The following is a 19169-nucleotide window of genomic DNA, read 5'->3' as shown; positions in this document are numbered from 1 at the left end:
CCGCTCCTCCGTGAAATCACTCCTCCACTCCCCACCCTGACACCTTTACCCCCTTTTACCTTTCTCTCTCACCCCCTCTAATACCCCTGTCATAGTTCTCTTTATCTTCCCCCGTCTCCAAGTTCTCCTCTCTTCCTAATACTCACTTAACTCCCTACTTTCTCCCTTCCCAAACCCCTACTCTTCTTTATCCTCATATGCTAATTGTTCTACATACTGCTTTTTATGGTTTGATTCATGTATATTATTATTGCTTCTACTGTTCATGTTCACTGTATTCCTTTTGTTAAGCTGTACATTTCCTTGGATGAAGGCGCTATATAAAAATAATACAAATAAATCTCCACAACCCACCTGTTGCTTTCTTCACCAGGTACACAGCCGTGTTAACTGGGGATTATGATGGCACCATTATTCCCTGCTTTATTAAAGTGGAAATTGTTTCAAATATACCTTCATCTGCTTCTCTAGACATGGGATACTGTTTTGCTTGTGGCAAAACTGCTCGTTTTTTATTTGTACTGCTCCTGCTCCATGTCATATGGACTACTGGTCCATAAGATGCTTGGTATCTTTTCTAAATATTCCTGGGAAAAAAAGACAGTTTCTTTTTCACCAATGCCATTCTCTGTGGTGTCATTCTCAACTTTCATCCAATAAGTGAGACTTCTGAAAAATACTAATTCATCATCTGAATAATCATCTCTAAACAATTCTTCATCTATCAGGTCTGTTAGTCAGTATCCTCCATCCAGAGCTATTACTGCTCTCCATCCTCTTTCCTCATCATCTGTCCCATGAACAAACACCCTTTACTCTCTTACCACTGCTGCTTCTAGTTCCAGGGGAATAACCAGCCCTTCCTCGTCATCCATAGGTATGTAAGTCTTAAATAAAAATGTGTGCGCTATTCTCAACAATTTACCAGTCTAGGAAGCCATGTCAACAAAATATTTACTCCCTACAAAAATACTTCTGGTCTAAAGGAACCCCTCGTAATGCCTTTTGGCCTGTACATGCTATACAAATTCTCTTACATGTATGTAGTGTATACCTGGAGTGGAACACACTATCCCTTTGTCAGTGAAATATAACGTCATTATGTTTTGCCATCAAGTCACGTCCTAATATGTTAACTGGTGTCTGCCACGAATACACTAGTGGCATAGACATGTGCTCCTATGGAAAGCAGTAATTAGTCAGTAAAAGGCACCAAACTTGTAGCCCCAGAGAATCCCTATGCATTCATGGCAATCCCACACATTGGGTACTTTTCCTCTCAAACACAGGAACAAATTGCTTCCTTGTCTACAAGGAATGAAAATGGCTTGCCTCCTATCATTACCCTGAGTTGTTCTTGTGGGTCTGGTGTCACAGATAGTACTCTACACATCAAGTCGCTCTGTGGACTATATTGTGGATATAAATTCATCCCTGTACCTGTAAAAGGATTGCCTCCCACTATTGTCACACTCCCTATCCTGGGTGCGGATACTTGTGGGGCTTCTGCATTTGCCTTCCATTGTGACACTGTTGCTTATTGCATCGGAGTGTACTGTGGTTGTTGTGTTTGTACTTGTGTTTGCATAGGCGCTTGCTGTGGTTGCCCTTGTGGCGAGTGTGTGCAGTGCGCGTGTCTGAACCTGTATGTGATCTTGGGCATAATACTCCTGCTGTTCTGTATTCTACTGTTGAGAATAGCCCACCCCTCAGCCCCCTCTTGGTGCTTGCCAGTTCTGTTGCATGCTCCCTCAACTTCTACACGTGTGGGCTTTATGTGTGTCATGTCCTCCCACAATTCCAGCATTGGTGCAGTTGTCCTCCATTATATCCTCCTCCCCTTGAGGGTTTTGAAATCCGCCTTGTCCTCTAGATCCATTCCATCTACCTTGTGGCCAAAAATTGTACCCATCTTGATCTGTAGGGTACCCTGCATTGCTTGGGTGCCCTGGCTTTAATTCTTGTTTGGCCACGCCTTCACCACTTGTCACTACTGTTCCTTCTATAGCGAACTTCAACACTTTTTCTGAACAAACTTTGCTTCCTCCTGCTTTCTATTCTCACCTTTTTTCTTATTCTTCTCTTGTAATAATCGACAATGGTGTACAATATTCAACCGTATCTCTGGCCATGGCTTCACTTCCCTCCATACCAGTTTCTTCATTTGCTGTTGCACTGGCCCGGGCAGTCCCAGACATGAAATAATGCTACCAATTTATCCCACGGTTCTTGAATCTCCCGACTAAAAGCAACAGGATCTTCTCCTCACCTGCTTTCCTTGTCATAATTGCACCCATGTCTGATGTGTTAGGATATTGTACTCCAAGCACCATCCATAGATCTGCACTACAATTAAATGGCGCTCCATTATGTGTCGTGTGCGGTCATACTCGAATAGCCAGCTCGTCTCTAAATGTTGTCCACTCTCTCCCCTAGAATGGCTGCTAGAAGGCCTTTTACATCACCCACTGCTAACGTAATTCCCACAGTCATTCTTTCAAACTCAAATCCATTTTCCTGCATCCTCAGTCAAACTAGGTAATTTACATTTGAAATGTTCTTTATCCATTTGTGGGCACAGCATATATTGTGGCCGTCCTCCCCCTTTCTCTAGTAACAGGAATTATGTTAAGCCGGGTCCATCATCATATCCACCTACGCTCTTAGTCTTCCAGGTGGAGCCAGTCTCGCTCGTTAGTCTTCGTCCTGGCAGTGACCTTAATCTACTTGCATAGGGTGGGGATATAACCCCTGAACTGCGCGACTGTGCTGGTGGTCGTTCAGAAGATGATGTAGGTTCTGGCGGCTTTTCTTTTGGGTCCTCCAAGTCTGACCATTTTACCCCTCTTCCTACGTCTGGATCCATCAAAAAACCACATGCGCCCTCTCGTGTTTTCCTCACTTTCCACGTGTGACATTGTACCCCAACTAGTATAACGCTTATCCCTTTCCTCATGAAGATCTAGTCTGCTTAAGGACAACGTTCTATGCTTGTCCATCATCATGTCATCAGCGCAGCCTCATGTTTCTTTCGGTGGAGATCCTGCTATGCTCCATCTGGTCTCGTAACCATCTTTCTCCCTCATTTGCCTACATAGATCCACAATCCTTTTCCCTATGCCTTCTGACTCATGCTCATCAGCCCATTTTTGTATTCTTGGTATCCCCTGCAACTCCCTGCGGGGCTGTTGGGACCCTCTTCTCATTGTTCTCGTGCTTCAATTGGCATTATACATCTATGAACAAGGTGATCTAGTCATCCCTTTGTCCCCTACTCCTCATTTCTTCTTCCCTTCTTATCTCCCTTTTCTCTTCTCCCCTCACCTTCTTTGAACCTACATTCTTTCAATGTGCTTGTTTCCTCGCGTTTCTTCTCCTCCATCCTCTGTTCCTCATACCTTCTTTGTTCTTCCTTTCGCTTCCTTTTTTTCCCCTTCTCTTTGCATACGCTTCCTTGTTTCTTTTCCCGATCCTCTTTTCCATCTAATTTGAGTAATATTTGTCCTCCCATCCGCTCATTCTGTACTATCGTCACTTTGCTAGCTCAGTCCCTCAGCTTCCTCTTCTGTCTCTTTCTGCCTGTCTCTTCTTTCATCATGCTCTCTATGTTCATTGTGTGTGGACATATATTTAGGCTCTTTATTTTTGATTTCTTCCATGTTATCCTCACTACTATAAGCGGGGGGCGCATATGTTGTATCAAATTAACATACCCCACAGCTTTTAACTCCTTTTAAGGATACATTCCCTATCTTCAATTGTACCATAGTTTAGGAGTGGAAAGAGGAGCCATGCATGGTATGTCCTCTTTATGCTGATTAAGCATCCACTCCTTCTCAGGTGGGTCTTCTCTCTCACTTGGATACATTTTCGGTAGCTCTAAAACAGCCAATCTTCCCCGAGTATGCAGCATGTAAATATGTTGTCATGTGTTGCAATACTATTCTTGATAGTGAACCTTCTCAAGGCTAAGGCACGAACATGTTATCAGCCTTGCCTTCTATCCAGTCAGCATGGTATTTCTTAATCTTAGGCATGTATCTCGGTATGTATTCAATGTAACTGTTCAAACTAAATGATGTAACTAAGCTGAAAGTATTCTTGTAATTCACCATGCAAAGGTGCACAGATATCCTTGGTTACGGGTGCGCCACACAAATAAACAAAGTCTTGCCCAAGTGTAAAAGGAGAGTGCGCCCATGATGACACGTCATTTTTAACTGTCAATACTCCCCTTCTTTTATACTCTATTACTCAGATTAATTACACCACAACAATCCATTCAGGCAAGCAACAATCGCCACCCATGTCCCAAAAAACTATTCTCCAAAAATGTTTTACTTCTTTGTTTATGGTTCTATCGAGTCTTACTATCCTGCTTTTATGATTAACCTAAGAATCTTATTTTACTCAATATTTTTCAAATACTCCTCCTATGATTGATGGCAATCGCTTGATTTTTAGGGTCTACTAATCAAATTCATTACTATCGCCCTAAAGTTCCACAATTTATATAAAACACGTCCACTTTTTACAACCCCAAACAAAATGTGCACTCACTTTTCTACGATCGTCTTCCTTACGGTCTCAGGTAAAAGTATCTAATCTCCATTTTGGAGTGTGTCGTGCATCCTCCTTCCTTGGCTTAGCCGCAGGAATCCCTTGAAAAACACTCTGGTCTGTAGTTTTTGATGCAGTGTTTACCTCCTTAAGGATAGGAAACGAGGCATCTCTACTGAATCAAATCCGGTAACGTTCCCCTCTACATAGACATGCAATATGATCCCTCCCCTTTTATTTGCCACTTTCGATGCTTCTACCTATGTCCGTTTGTTCAGCTTGAGCCCTTTTTTACTGACTCTTCCCCCAATCAACCACTTTGCCTTTAAGATTACAAGGGTCTCGATCTTGAACCATCCGCACCGCTACTAAAATGTGCAGTAGCACCTGTACGGGATTACCATAACCGATTTCAGGTCCAAATAACCTGACAGACAAAGAATATGACAAAGTACTACTTTATTATCAGTTCAATAAAGTAGGGAAATCTGGCAAGCATAACAAGTCTCAGCTTACACACTCGACTACATTTCAGTTACATAAAGGCTTTGTACCTCAATATACGTCACCTATGAGGTCATCCTGCGTGGAAAATAGTAAAAACATTTTTAGGCGGAGGGATTGGTTAAAGGAACATACATACCTATAGCTTATTTAGGTGTTAGCAACATTATTGGCTGCCACTTATCAAGTAGGCACGCCTGATACTACCTCTAATTATGTATAATACAAATAGAAGAACAGCAGCAGATTGGCTTCTACAACAATGTATAGTCCATCGCATAGGCCATCCTAGTTGATAGGCATTCTCTTCCAACCTTTGGCTTGTTGGCAGCACGTAAGCAAAACGAAACCCAGGTGTGGAGAAAAACGTCCGACAACTGCCCACTTGGTCAATTAGCCTACCACTTCATCAGGCCGAAGCCAAGGCCTCTTCTTTGTAGGTGACCCTGCTGACCGTTTTCTTCCCCTTAACTTTTAAGGGAGTGAAGGTATATTGCTATCTTTGTCTGGAGTGCCATGAACAGATCTTGTTTTCTTGTCTTGCACCACGTGCGAGGTGGCCATGATTTGTCCATTCTATCCTCTTGTTTAGTGCTATTTGATTCAATTATACTGGGTGCTATTAATCTTCTTGGCCTCTGAAGACTTGGTTGCTCTGTATTACAAATGCTTTGTGCATCGTTAATTGACCAATACTTGGCACTCGCAAATGTTTACTCCTTTGCTTAATCAGACCCTCCAGCTTTTTTTTTTTTAAAGCGAAAAAATTGCTGTTTTTGCAAAACTAATTAAAAAAAAAATATTCAAGGGGCCAGTTTCTCTTTTTTTTGACTCAAGAAATGAAATGCGCAGGCACATCTCGTCACTTGCGCAAAAAAAGCAGTCCAATCCGCAAAGGCCATCTGAATGGACACCTTTTATGCGCCCATTCAGATGTCCTTGTCCACCCCAATCGGGGGACGTTTCTGCGCATTTAAAAGTGCATCCCAAATTGATAAAGAGGCCCTGTTAAATGTGCAAAAATTGTAGGCTACCCTATGCGCCCACTTTAAATAGGTGCACAAGGGGTGCCCATTACAGAGTCTTTACTGACCCTACTCACTCATGCAATACTTAAAAATAAAAAAATAAAATGTTTAAGTGTGACAGCTGCTGTTTCACTTGCATTTCTGTTCCCCATAAAGGATATGCATTTTTTTGGGGTTGCATTTTACAGTGCCAGGACCCTGAAGGGCAAGTAATGGTAAAATGCACGGGGAGCCTGTAGACCATTGTCGGGAGAGCGCTTCCAACACAAACGTATTCAAGGCAGCTGGCCAGCGTGCATCATTTGCGCAACAGCTCAGCCCTGTGGAAATGCGCAGGTCACCTTTGAGAATAAGGTGGCTTGCTCATTTAAAAAAAAACATCTAAAAACAGCACATCTGCTCCATTTTTAGATGCCCCATGTTTTGAGGATCTGGGCCAAAATCTACATTTTTCAAAAATGTTAAAATGGTCACAATATGTGAGAGAAAGGGGAGAGAGGGTGAGTGATGGGTGAGCTGTGGAGTGGTAAGCAAGAAAGCAAATGGAAATTAGAAGGAGAGCAGTAGGAAAGAGGGGGAAGTGGTGGGCAAGAGAGCAGAGCAGATTCAGTGGGGCGGTGGGCCAGAAATCAGAGAGCGCGGAGGTACAGAAAGTGGAAGGAGCGTGGGCTGAGGGGTAGTAGTGGGCCAAAAGCAGAGAGTGGTTGCCCGGAAAGAGGCAGCAAGTTGAAGATTGGGAGTAAGGATGAGGGAAGAGTGAGATAGAATGGGAGAAAGGATGCAGAAGGAGCACACATGAATGAAGGACTGTATACGGCGGGAGGAATTGGGGAGCATAAGGTGTGTGTTGGGAGTACGATTTGTGATTTGGCAGGCACCGGAGACGGCAAATTGTAACTTGGCAGTGTCACAGAGCATGTGGGTATGAGCATGACTGAGCATGAGGTTCGAAAATACAAGTTGTGATGGGGAATTGGTGAGATGTGCAAGGTGTGCGGGTGTTGGGGGAAATGGAGTACATAAAAAGGGAAATATTTTCAGCATTACAACTGAAAATGATTAATAACGTTACTAATATTAAATAGGCATGCACATTAAACCAAAAAGTGTAGCCAAAACAAACACTGTTCTGACAAGCCAGAGACATCTAGGACTCTTCCTATTAAACTGATACAAAAGATACATATAATGACATCATGGCCCTCGTGTAGCCTTACACACAGCCTCTTTCCTGCAATGTACCAATCTTGCACCCTCCAGTCAATAAGAATTGTGCTACAAAATTTGCTTTTTCATGCCGCAAAATCATGGAGGGTCTGCTTAATCTAAGAAATATGCCTTACGTACATGGTTCATCCTCCTTGACTCCTTTTGTACCTTGCAGTGGTTTCTCACTATGGCATCCTTGATCCTTAGCCAAACAAATATTCTTTGTTCTTGCACAGTTCTGTATTCCAGCGCCTGTCATCTCTGCGTCCTTGTTCTCCCTCCTTGGGGTTTTTAGCTTACTTTTATATGAAACTGATGGCCATCTTCTCATCATTGCTGCTTTACCCGTGTTCTATTTTCTACTGTAGTAAGTTTTATATGCCTCATCTACATTGCGATTCTGAGTATATATATCTACATTTCTTCTCACCTTCTTCATGTATATGATTTCTTCGTATCAATATGTTGTTTCTTTGTTACTTCAGTTACATTTTCATTCTTTGAGTATTCCTATAGCGCTTCAGTGCGCCCTTGTCTCTTCTCTTCATGACGTCACTTTACACCTATCAGACTTTACTTATAGTTCTTCTATGTTCAGTGGTGTATGCAGGCTTACTTCTACCACTTCAGTTCGAGGGTACATTCGGTACAGTTGTCTGAGTGAATAACGTCTTTCATATCTTCGATGCAGTATTGGGGTGCAGTGGCATGCACAGTGCTTTCTTGCGGTCCCTCCAATATGATGGAGGTGAGGGGGTTGGCTCTATGAGTGATGCGTACATCTGCTTCTCTACAGTCTGTAGACCAGAAATGGGAGCTTTGCTTCTAGTTTCTGATCAAGAAGAGGAGAGTGAGCCTCTCCCAGATCTTCTCAAAGAATACTCTTCAGATGGTTCTATGGAAGAAGTTAAACTAATCTGATAGCAGCAACAAGGAGTGCAAGGCCCTGTTAAATCAGGTTGCCCCTCTGTTTTCACTAACACCAGGCTTAGCCCCTTGGGGTCAGCATGACATGGACACTGGTGATCGTGTCCCCGTGAAAAGCAGGGGCTACAAGATGTCAGAACATGTGAGGAATCACCAAGGAAGAGGTCAATAAAATGCTCGTCAGTCTGCTAGTCCATAGGCTAGCACAGTTGTGCTAGTACCAAAAGCAGGGACCCGGGAACTAAGGTTCTGCCTGGACTATAGGGCCTTGAATTCAGTTACCGCAACTGATGCCCATCCTTTGACAAGGACTAATGAACTGGTAGATAAGCTGGGTTCAGCTAAGTTCCTCAGTACATTTGGCTTGACAAGTGGTTATTGGCAGATTGCCATGACCGACCATGCCAAGGAGAAAACTGCATTTTCTACCCCCAGAAGGCCTGTATCAATTTAAGGTCATGCCTTTTGGACTGAAAAATGCACCTGCCACTTTTCATAGAATGGCAAATCCTGTTCTGAATGGTTAGAGAAAGACTGCATAGCATACTTGATGTCATAGCAGTGTGCAGCCCCACATGGGAAGAACATCTTATCCATCCTGAGCAAGTATTGCAGGTAATTCACCAGGCCAATCTGACCATCAAGGCAAGCAAATGTCAAGTTGTTCAGAGTAAAGTGGTCTACCATGGGCATGAGGTAGGAGGGCGCGAGATAAAGCACTTGCCTAGCGAAGTAGTACAAGACTGGGCTACCCCAACTACTCAAACACAAGTGAGAGCCTTTTTCGGACTCATAGGTTACTATAGAAATGTCAGATAATGCGACCATAGCTTCTCCATTGAATACTGTGTCTTCTCCAAAATACCCCAAAAGGGTGGGGTGAAATGAAACCGAGTAAGCATTTCAAGGGCTGAAAAATGCCCCCTAAAGCCAGTGCCGACAGCTCTAGATTACACTTAGTGCAGACTGATGTTTCCAATAAAGGAATTGGAGCAGTCTTGAACCAAATGAATAGCAAAGGCAGGCAGCACAACCTTTGAACGTGAATGTTTTGTCATAGTGTGGGCTTTGAAGTTTAGACCATACTTGTATGGATCTACTTTCAGAATTCAAAACAGACCACCAACCCGTAAGAAGGTTAATGCAGATGACGGGGGAAAATACAAAGTTGCTCAGGTGGTGCATTAGCCTTCAGGGTTTTCACCATGGAGCATCGGTCAGGTACCCAACATAAGAATGCAAATGATGTGCTCTAGAACCTTGAAGCGTCTTTTGTGCTAGATGGAATTACAATAATGATCTCAGACCAAATAATCAGACAGACTCAAAGTCCCCTCAGTAGAGTGCAGGACCAAAGAATTGAAGTGGATTGACCAGACAGTAATCGTTCACTGTTGGAGCTTGTGAAAAGGCACCAAAAACACAGATCAAGAATGGGGGGGTTGGGGGGGGGGATTGGGGTAGGAGTACAAAGAATTCCTTGCTGGGGGTCCTTTCGCTTGACTGCTGCGACATCCCTTCCAGAGCCCCCCTCCCCCACCCTTTTGTTGCCACAAACGAGGAACAGGGGACAGGGCCCACCGATGCTGCATAGGAAAGAATCCAGCGCCATCTTCAACACTCTTCAGGTACTGTGGCGCTCAGGCTAGTAATTACCCCAAAACACATTTTTGCTCCCGTGTTATTGGAGGGCTCAAATGTCCATGTCCAAGGCTGGTGCGCCTATAGGGAGTCCTTTCCAAGGTCCCTGTTAATTTTGTTCCACCAAAGCATCCTACCTGAAAGTAATTTAAATATCTGTGGAACTTTACCTTTTCTGCTGCTGCACATGACTATGCACGTTCCTCTACTGACTCTGAAGAACCTTTATCTAGTTCGGGAAGGACTGCTAAACAATTAGAATCATTGATAAGTATTACCAAGTAGTATATGGCTATTGCTGGTGCTGAATAAGCCTTTTTCCTTACAACACAACATTGTCTGAGTGACTTGAATAGGTGAATTGATTTATCATTGAACTGTTTTCATGACTGGTACATTCCATTACTATTGGTTTACTCACCTGAGAAAGTATTGCTGATATTTTCTATTGTATTGATTAGTTTAAACAGTAGGTGCATACCTGAATATAACTTTGCCATGTGTACATAAAATACATTTCTACTTTAACATAACTAAAGGTGTGTGGGTTTATTTGGGCCTATGTCTTTTATTGAGCATTTGCATGGTACCTATACAGCCAAGGTTTTTTCCAGGCGCCACAAGGCAGGGGTGTGGGGGGAACAGAAGAGAAAAACAATAACTGTCCTACTAGGCCTTGTGACATTCAGATCGTGCAAGTGCAGAATAGAAAGTGCAAGGAGAGGATAAATGCACCAATAATTAAAGACAGGCCCACTGGCCATGGCCAGTACCTCCAGTGTACGGTTATGCCTATGCCCCACAGACATGGCCTTCAGACCATGTCCACATTGCTACAAGAAGACCGTGGCCCATATACCATTAACCAACTCAATACCATTAGCCCTTTTGCTCCACTTACCTTGCTAAGCTCATCTGTTTTGGGAGGGAGCACTGATCAGTCCCCAATGGATATCAGCGCAGGAGAACTTTATCCTCCATAGTAAATGTCTTGGTTTATTTTTCCTGCACACATCACCTTCTATGAACTATGGTAGGGACACACTGTCGAAAATCTTAGAAATGGTATACCAGTGATGAGCTACTCGATTTAAGGTTCTGCATCCTTGCACATCCCTAACAAACCATTAGATAGGAACACTAAAATCAAAAACGGAGCTTGCTTTCGGACTCAAATATATCCGTAAAACACATCCACAAAGCTTTTTTTTTAAAGAACATTTCTGGCGACAGTATAATTCAGTGCACCAGACTAGCAGTTATTCCTTTCTCCGTTCTTTATGCCAGGATGAATTTAAATGGCTGCACTGCAAGGGTTTAAACCAGTCTGCCTTCTCATCAGAAACCCTTCCACATGCCTTTTACAGGCCAGGTGGTAATCCTCTTTGCCATTCATTATCGCATCAGTAATGGGCCTCAAGATCTCCGCTGCACCAGGGGGCGATTTGTACTTGCTCATAATAAGGCAGGTGGCTGTGCTGATTGCTGCATTTTAGTCCTTTGCTAGGGCCACTGGCAGCAATCACTTGATGCATCTGTTTTTCTTATAATCCCATCACCCCGTCCCCAGCCACCTCCTTTGATTCCTCCCCTTCGTTATGAAATGAAATCAGAAAAAAACACTGCAACAAGAAATTACTCACAGCCTGCACATGAGACGTTTTTTACAAATGGCATTAGTGGGGGAATGCATATGATCATCCTGCAAGGAAAACAGAATGGCTAGAAGACAAACATTAGGCGTTATGCCATTAAACAATAAAATGTAGGAATGTATTAAACCTAAATTGAAAAAACACAAGTTCTTAAGGTCCCTACCCAATATGCACTACTTCCAACCGAACTCAATCAGGGAGAGCACCATTTCAGGAACAACGCTTGACAAAAGTGATCGCATAGACTTTTATTCTGCTTAAATATATATTACGATTAAGTGTAGGGGTCAATCGTGCAAGAACACGTTGAAAACGGGGTGGGCAGGTGAAGTAACGCCTTCGACATTTTAATTAGCATCTATAAACAATTACACAAATGAATTTCCATTTTCTGCTAAGTGAGTACTTAATAACCAAATTAACTGTCAGATATTTAATTTTTCAAACCCTAAAAACGTGTCTTGAAATGCAGAAGCTTGCAGGATGAGTGAATGGGAACGTAAATATTCAGGGTACAAAAGACTCCCAACAAGAAAATGTAACAATCCAGGGAACAGCCTGAAAAACTAGATTAAGGTCCATCTCTTCATTTGGGTTTCCATTACTCTTACAACTTAAAAAAAAGAAACACCATTAGCAACTTGACTACAATATAAAGTGTTATACTCAAACTAACCAGATTGGATATTGACTTAGCAAGTGGTGTGGCAGAGTCTTGGAAAACTTTTCAAGTCTGAAAGAGCAGAGACTACAAACATCAAGATACACCATTGCTTTTGCAATCTTTAAGAGACGATGTGTGATCAGCCATTGAAGAACATTTCAATTAATACTCACAGAATATCGAACTTCTAAGTATTCTGAGTTGGCAGGAACATCTGGGATCTCAAAGGCATAATTCTTTTCAATTTTCTATAAATAAATATAAATATTATAAGGAGAAAAAACCTAAATAATTTCAAAACTCTAAAAATGACAAAGTGCAGAATGCTTTATCATGAACCATTTATGTAATGTGAAGGCGCACGATTGTACTGGCATGCGTGAGTGGAGGACATTTCGTGCAGGGCCTGTGGCTCTGTGGAGTAATGAATCCACAGCCGGGGCCTGTGTTTGTCTGGGCTACAGGTTTGAATCCTATTAGGACCACTCAGCCCTCTATCCTTCAGAGGTCGATAAAACGAGTACTATCGAGTAGGTGATCAATAAATATCTCATCTGTCAATAGCACCAAGATATCCATCTGGGGGTGAACATGCGCTCTACAAATACACTGGTTAATATTGGAACAACTGGTCACTTTGGTATTCTTTTCATCTCAGGAAAGGAGTTTGTGTGCATATAACAGGTTTCTTTAACCGCTGAGGGTTTTTGCTCCCAGTGCTGAGCCCTTTTTTGGACATTTCACACGTTTCATTTTTTACAAGTGATATCCTGGAAAACGTTGCACTATTTTCTTCCCACATGTAGATGGTCATAATGCCCCCACAGATTAGTCGTTTGCTGTAGGGAGGGATGTGAAAAAGTAACAACACTGTGTGCTTTTTGAGAAAATGTCAATAACATGATGTACAAAGAAGCCTGTGTTTTTTTTCTTGTAAGAGCTAGGAACAAATGGTTTGCAGTTCTGAATTCGCCATTTTTCAAGCTTTCAATAACAGATTGAGTGGAAACAAGAAACAAGTTTTTTCATAAGTTTACCATCTGTTTTGTGAGAGGTAGGCGATTTTTCCTTTTTGATTAGGAAATGTTTGGATGGAACGGGAGAGGTGTGTAGGAAAGCTCAATGGGAATACAGAAAGGCATACATTTCTGAAAAGTAGACAAAATTCCAAGTTCAGGAAGGAGTCATTTGTGCAGGTCAGGCAACAACTATGTGCCTATAATTCCCATAGTTTGGGGAAAAAATTCGAAAAGTGAGAGAAGAAAAAGTATGTGCTCGACATGTTTACACTTGTAAGGTAATGGTTTCTGTGAATACGGAGAAAATCAATGCACCGCTACATTCCCTAACTCATCTAGTTAGGAAATGCCATTTTTCGTAATGTTTCACAAAACAAGCATCATCACGAGCCATAAACTGAGCCATAGTACACAGGACTTTTATGCTGATGGCCTAAAAAGACATAATTGGCATTTAAAAATAAAGAACTGGAATGTGGTAAAGAATGGCAAGCATACATTTATTGAAAGAGCACATGCAGACCATTTGAAGGATAGGTGACTTGCAGAGGTTACAAAAGCGTACAGTGCCTAAAGCAGCGACTAAATGCAGGTCACATTTGGGAAATTAAAGGGTTGTGCAAGAAAGTGCAGTAGGAAATGAATGAAAACGTTACCAAAACCAAGAGAAAACAACAAATGTCCTACCGTCCCACAAGTGTCCCGACAGAAACAGTACCTCAAATGTGTGGGTGCACTGACCTGGGCACAAAGGGAAAAGGCAAAAACACTGGTACACCAAAAACAATGGGAAGATCACATTTCTACTGGATTTGGTCTTGTGGGGAATCCATAGATTTGTGCCTTGGGTGTTGCAGCCACCAAGAAAAATACGGAACCCCATGCATATCTGAAATGAAGACCCCGGTGGGAATCCAAAGAGGTCTGACTTGCGTAAATCGCCCTAGAATGTATTACCCACAAGACCTGACAAAGTCCAAAATGTAGCGAAAACCCCTCACAATTTCAGACATTTCCCACCAGGAAACCACCAAAACACACCAGCAACATCACATGTCCTACCTTCCCAAGTTGCCCCACAGGTTTTTCCGATGAAAACAGTAGCTCAAATGTGTTGGTGTGCTTACCTGGGCAGAAAAGAAAAAGGGTCGACCGGACCCAAGTCCAGCGACAGCCTCAGGGAGCCCCTACATGGGTCACCATCCATCTCCAGAGGGGAAAGCCGTAACGCGGCACAGCCAAAGAAAAAAGACGTTTGGGTGTGCTGATCCCAGCTTTGGGCACCTGTCTCCCATGTGAGTCAACCGTCCACAAGCCTAGCCCCGGTGCAAGGGAGCACCAGCAGGGACACCATCCCTCCTGAGGGTGAACATCTGTAATGCAGCACAACCAGAGCTCCAGGACAGTCAGGGGTGATGTGCCCAGCCAGGACCGCCTGTCTCCCATGAGAGGCGATGGTCCAAGGGAGCCCCTGCAGGGTCCCCTTCCCTCCCTGGAGGGAAAACCTAACAGCCAGGCCAGAGCACCAGGATGGTCTGTGCTGCTGCCCCCGGCCTTGGGGGTCTGTCTTGCATGTGGGAAGACCACCACCCCCCATCCCACCAAGCCCAGCAGCGGACATCAGACGATCTGTCAGGGTCACCGTCCCTCCCCGGAGGGAAAAGCTGTAACACTGCACGGCCAGAGCTCCATGACAGCCTAGGGTACTGCCCCCAGCCTTGAGCGCTCGTCTACAATATGGGTCGACCGTCCACAAGTCCAGCTGTGGTCCAAGGGAGCCCCTGCTAGGTCCCCATCCCTGCCTGGAGGGAAAGCTCTAACATGGTCTGGCCAGAAATCCAGGTCGGCAGGGGGTACAGAGACAGGCAGGGGACAAAACAGCCCCCCCCCCACCCCAAACCCCAAAATATTTTCCCTGGCAGCTTAGTGTTCCTGACCGCATTGAGGTTTAGCAAAATGGGATCAGACCTTCAATGTTGCCCCCCCGATCTCCCACGTTGCTTAGAAGCAGAAAGGATCTGCCCCCTCCATGGGGAGATTCCTGAGGTTTCTGGTCCTACAAGTATGGGCCAGCCCCCTCATGCCTCCAAGTGTGCCTCTGGTAAAATTGCCCTATGTTGTTTCGCATCCCTTGGGGGGCAAAATGGTGCAAAACCGCACTAATTTGGCCACCAAGAAGGCAAAGCATGATGCCATCTTGTCATTTCTTGGGGGTGAGGTGGATTGGCTAGGGGGGGTGCTCTCCCAGGGGTGGCAAAATGGGACCAGAACCCCAATATTTCCACCCAGGGAAACAGTAAGTGTCTGGCTGTCCTGGAAGGAGGGGGAATACCTAGGGGGCTGGACCACAGGCACTGGACCAGCCCCCCCCAGATACCCCGAAGGGCTCCACTTTATATGGAGTGTAATGTATTGCCTTCCCTGGGGGTAAATCGGTGCAAAACTGCACTGATATGCACCCAAAGGATGCAAAATAACATTGTGCCACCTTTGTGGCTTTTCTGGGGGGCGGAAGGGCTGTTTGGCCTGAACGGGCTCCCAACCCCAAAATCAATTCCCTGGTTGTCTAGTGTGACATTCTACTTCCCTTCCCACGGAGGGCAAAATGGGGCCAGACCCTCACCTTTGCCCCCCACCCGGGTAGCAGAAAGGATCTGCCTCTCGGGGGGGGGGGGGATTACTCAGCCCCCCTCAGAATGATTACTGAGGGGGGCTGGCTCACAGGCATGGGGCCAGCCCCCTGATGCCAAGTGTGCCTAACCTTGGAGTGTTCACTGTGGATTTGCCTGCCATGTGGGCAAATCAGCACCCATCTGCCCCCATAGAAGGCAAATAAAATATGGTGCCAGCTGCATTTGCCTTTTTAGGTTGGGAGGGGCTGTTTGCTCAGGGGGGGCACATGTAGCATCACGGCCACCCCCAGGCATGGAAGAGGAAATCCTCCCCTTCATTGCCTGGGGGTCAGGAGGATCACTGCAGCAACAGGAGGGGGATCCGACCCCCCCCCCCAAAGTAAGCACTGCAAAGGACGAGCTATCTCATCCTCAGCACTGCAAACGTAGTGCTGAGGACCCGATACCTCGTCCTTGGCATTTAAGGGGTTAAGGATGCTTTCAAGCTTCACAATTTTTAGAACAGAAATCCATGTTCGGGGTACTCCCTTCCCATTTCATGGTACCACCGATGGTTTTCCTGGCAATTTCACATTTTCTGTGGTCAGAGGAACTTCACCCGAAGCCCACCCTGCCACTGGAACTCTTTTTGGTGTGCTGTCCTATGCTATCACAGATCATTTCTAGGACAGGCGTTTGTTGTAAACATCATTTTAGCTTAGTGGAGCAATCACCCTACAGTGGTGTTATGCAGTAGGCTGATGGCAGCTGTAATTTATTCACCAGGGTTGCAGCCAGTTTTACTGGATTAGTAGCGAAATATACCAGTATGGCAGCCAGTGGGGTACATAGTGTGTGTGGACCGCTGTTTTGCAGTTCAGGCCCAGCCTTGTGGTTGGATGACAAAAACGGTCTTCCTTCTGCGTGATTGGCAAGCTAACGTAAGCCAGCCCATGACCCAATGTGCGTATGTAGGAGACTCCATGTGCATTCTTCAAAATTAATTGATTCTTGCCTGAATTGCTGGAGGATTTGCCACAAAGATGGCCTGCTGATTTTCTAGGACCAGATTCTGCCATACCGGATGAGTCCTTTGCCTTGGCTCTATATGTCTTCCGTCCTACTTGTTAGATGGACTGGCCATCCTCTTTTCAGACTGTTCAGGTTCCTGCTTTCCCACAAAATCTTCTTGGGCTAAACGGCCAAAGGTGGGAAGCTTCAGTCACCTATATCAGTGGTGGGTCACCATTCTGCTTCAGCTCCGACTACGGCCATCCTGGGTCACCATTAACCGTTGCTCCTTATTAGGACAGTTTTTCTGAAATCCAACTAAGGCCTACACGAAACCATACAACTGAGACAGTACAAAACTCCAATCTTAGTTTAAGTCTGTACCACCAGAGTATGTTGTAGACTAGACAGAGCAGCCAGGTTTATTTTAGGAGTGAGCGGGCTGGAGGAAAGTACAAAGAAACTGTAGCATACAAATGGTTCAAAAGAAACACTTCTGCGTGTAAGAATTACAAAAAAAGAAAGTTATTATAAACACAAGTAGGCCAAGGTAAATCCTGGTGGGTAAGTACTTTGTCATAGAATCAAACACAGTATAAAAACACAACACAATGCTGAAGGTACACAGACCAGAGCTTAAACCTTGTTCATTATAACAAACAGTGATTCTAGAGAAGTCAGTCCCAATTACACATTTAGAATAGAACACGCCTATTCAGCAGTAGTAAAACCACAAGTTACTTTTAGATTACCGTCATTATCTCAAGTGTAATAGACTCAGTCTGTCATGCAGTGACACTCAGTTAAGAAATCACATAGTAAACCAAGCCCGTTACCAGGATACTTTCTGAATAGTGGAACACAAATTCATGGACCAGTATGAACCTATAACTACATTCAGGATAACACTCCGTTATACCCTGTGAGTAAGACCTAAGGTTGTAAACGATTACAGTTGCTTTTCAGATCAGTGGAACACAGACTAAGGTAAGCAATAACTCTTTACACTATTTTAGGATTGCACAAAACGGGCCAAGGTCAGCTAAACGCACAATACACTTATTCAGAATGGCACACAGCTGTTCAAGGTAGGTAAAACCCAAGGCAGACTTATTCTAGACAGGCTATACAGCAGTTCAGGGGAGACAACCCCCAGTTGGTGAACTTAGAGACATATTCTAAACAGAAATAACTAAGTGAATCCAACAGCGTTACTTTTGGGAGAGGAGCATTCAATTCACAGTCAAGTAAATTAACCTTATATACTTTTAATAAGGGTAGAAGTACACATTCTAACGCAAGTAGGAACTTTTGTAAATGTTCATATTTCAGAGGAACAGTTACCAAACAAACTTGTTCACAAGCAAGTACTTTTAAACACTTGCTACATTTCAAGGCAAAAGGCCCAAACCTTATAAAGTCCTTCCCTATTCTTGAAGCATGAGTTTTCTGTGGCAGGAGGTGGTCACTAGTACTCTAGGGGCCAATAGACAGGCCAGGATAAGCACAAATGTAGGAAAAGTCAGAGTTGCTGAGGAAAGCTGTTCAAACAAGTAAGTATTTTACTTTAGAGTTGTAGAAATGTTCCAGAGACTTCACAGAAGACACCCTAGAGGGATTTGTGCCAATCACATGAATCGCCACCAAAGCTTCACAGGAATCACACAAGGCTTAAGGTAAGTAATACCCCAGCCAACACAGTGGTGACTGAAGAAAGGACACTGGAGGGAATTTTAAGCAAGGATCAACACGGAAGGCTCCAGGCAAGAGGTCTTCGAGGCTGGTTGAGTCTCTGTAGTTTCTGGCGCCCTTTCTCAGGAGCCAGGAGAAGACTGAATATCGCAGTTGGATTCCCATTGCTAATCTGTTCCAACACTGATTCAAATCAAGTCTCCGGAGGACCAGCAAGATGCCCCCAAAGTTTCTGCAAGATTCGGAAGACCATGTACTGCGCAATGGCTCGAGGTTCCAGGGTATTGGGGTATTGCAGCCCAGCAAGGTCGCAGCCAGTCGTGGGATGGCTCGAAATGCACGTCGTCTTGAGTCTAGTGGATCTCACCAGGCTCTGGGTCATCGTTTTCGGGACCGCCCAGGTCGCTTGGAAGGAAGGGTAACAGCAAGCTCTGGTTACACAGCAGGCTCTCCGGTCGCTGGAAATAGTCTCAGCTGGCTTTCCTTCACCTTCCTCTTCAGATTTGGTTCCAGTGGTCGACTACCTCTAGGCTTCCAAGAGAGGACCTTTATACAGGAACCCAGCCAAATAAACAAGCGTGCAAAATTCAAACCTGAGTGGTGGGAGTCCTTTCAGGACAACCAACCTCCCAGCTGGAACTGGATCC

General features: G+C 44.3%; 1 protein-coding gene across 2 annotated transcripts in view; it reads right to left on the bottom strand.

Moving 5' to 3' along the window:
• The window catches only part of POLA1 (DNA polymerase alpha 1, catalytic subunit), a 2474741-nt gene that overhangs the window by 2240932 nt on the left and 214640 nt on the right, over positions 1-19169 (bottom strand). For both annotated transcript variants that reach the window (XM_069637299.1, XM_069637300.1), the window contains exon 13: positions 12362-12436. In XM_069637299.1, coding sequence (XP_069493400.1) covers positions 12362-12436 — 75 coding nt within the window. The remainder of the gene's footprint in view (positions 1-12361; positions 12437-19169) is intronic.

This window comes from Ambystoma mexicanum, chromosome 7p (genome assembly GCF_040938575.1).
Source record: "Ambystoma mexicanum isolate Mex_15411 chromosome 7p, UKY_AmexF1_1, whole genome shotgun sequence".
In the NCBI taxonomy this organism is placed as follows: Eukaryota; Metazoa; Chordata; class Amphibia; order Caudata; family Ambystomatidae; genus Ambystoma; species Ambystoma mexicanum.
Note: the sequence above shows the minus strand (reverse complement) of the source record. Positions and strands in the feature narration are given on the sequence as shown.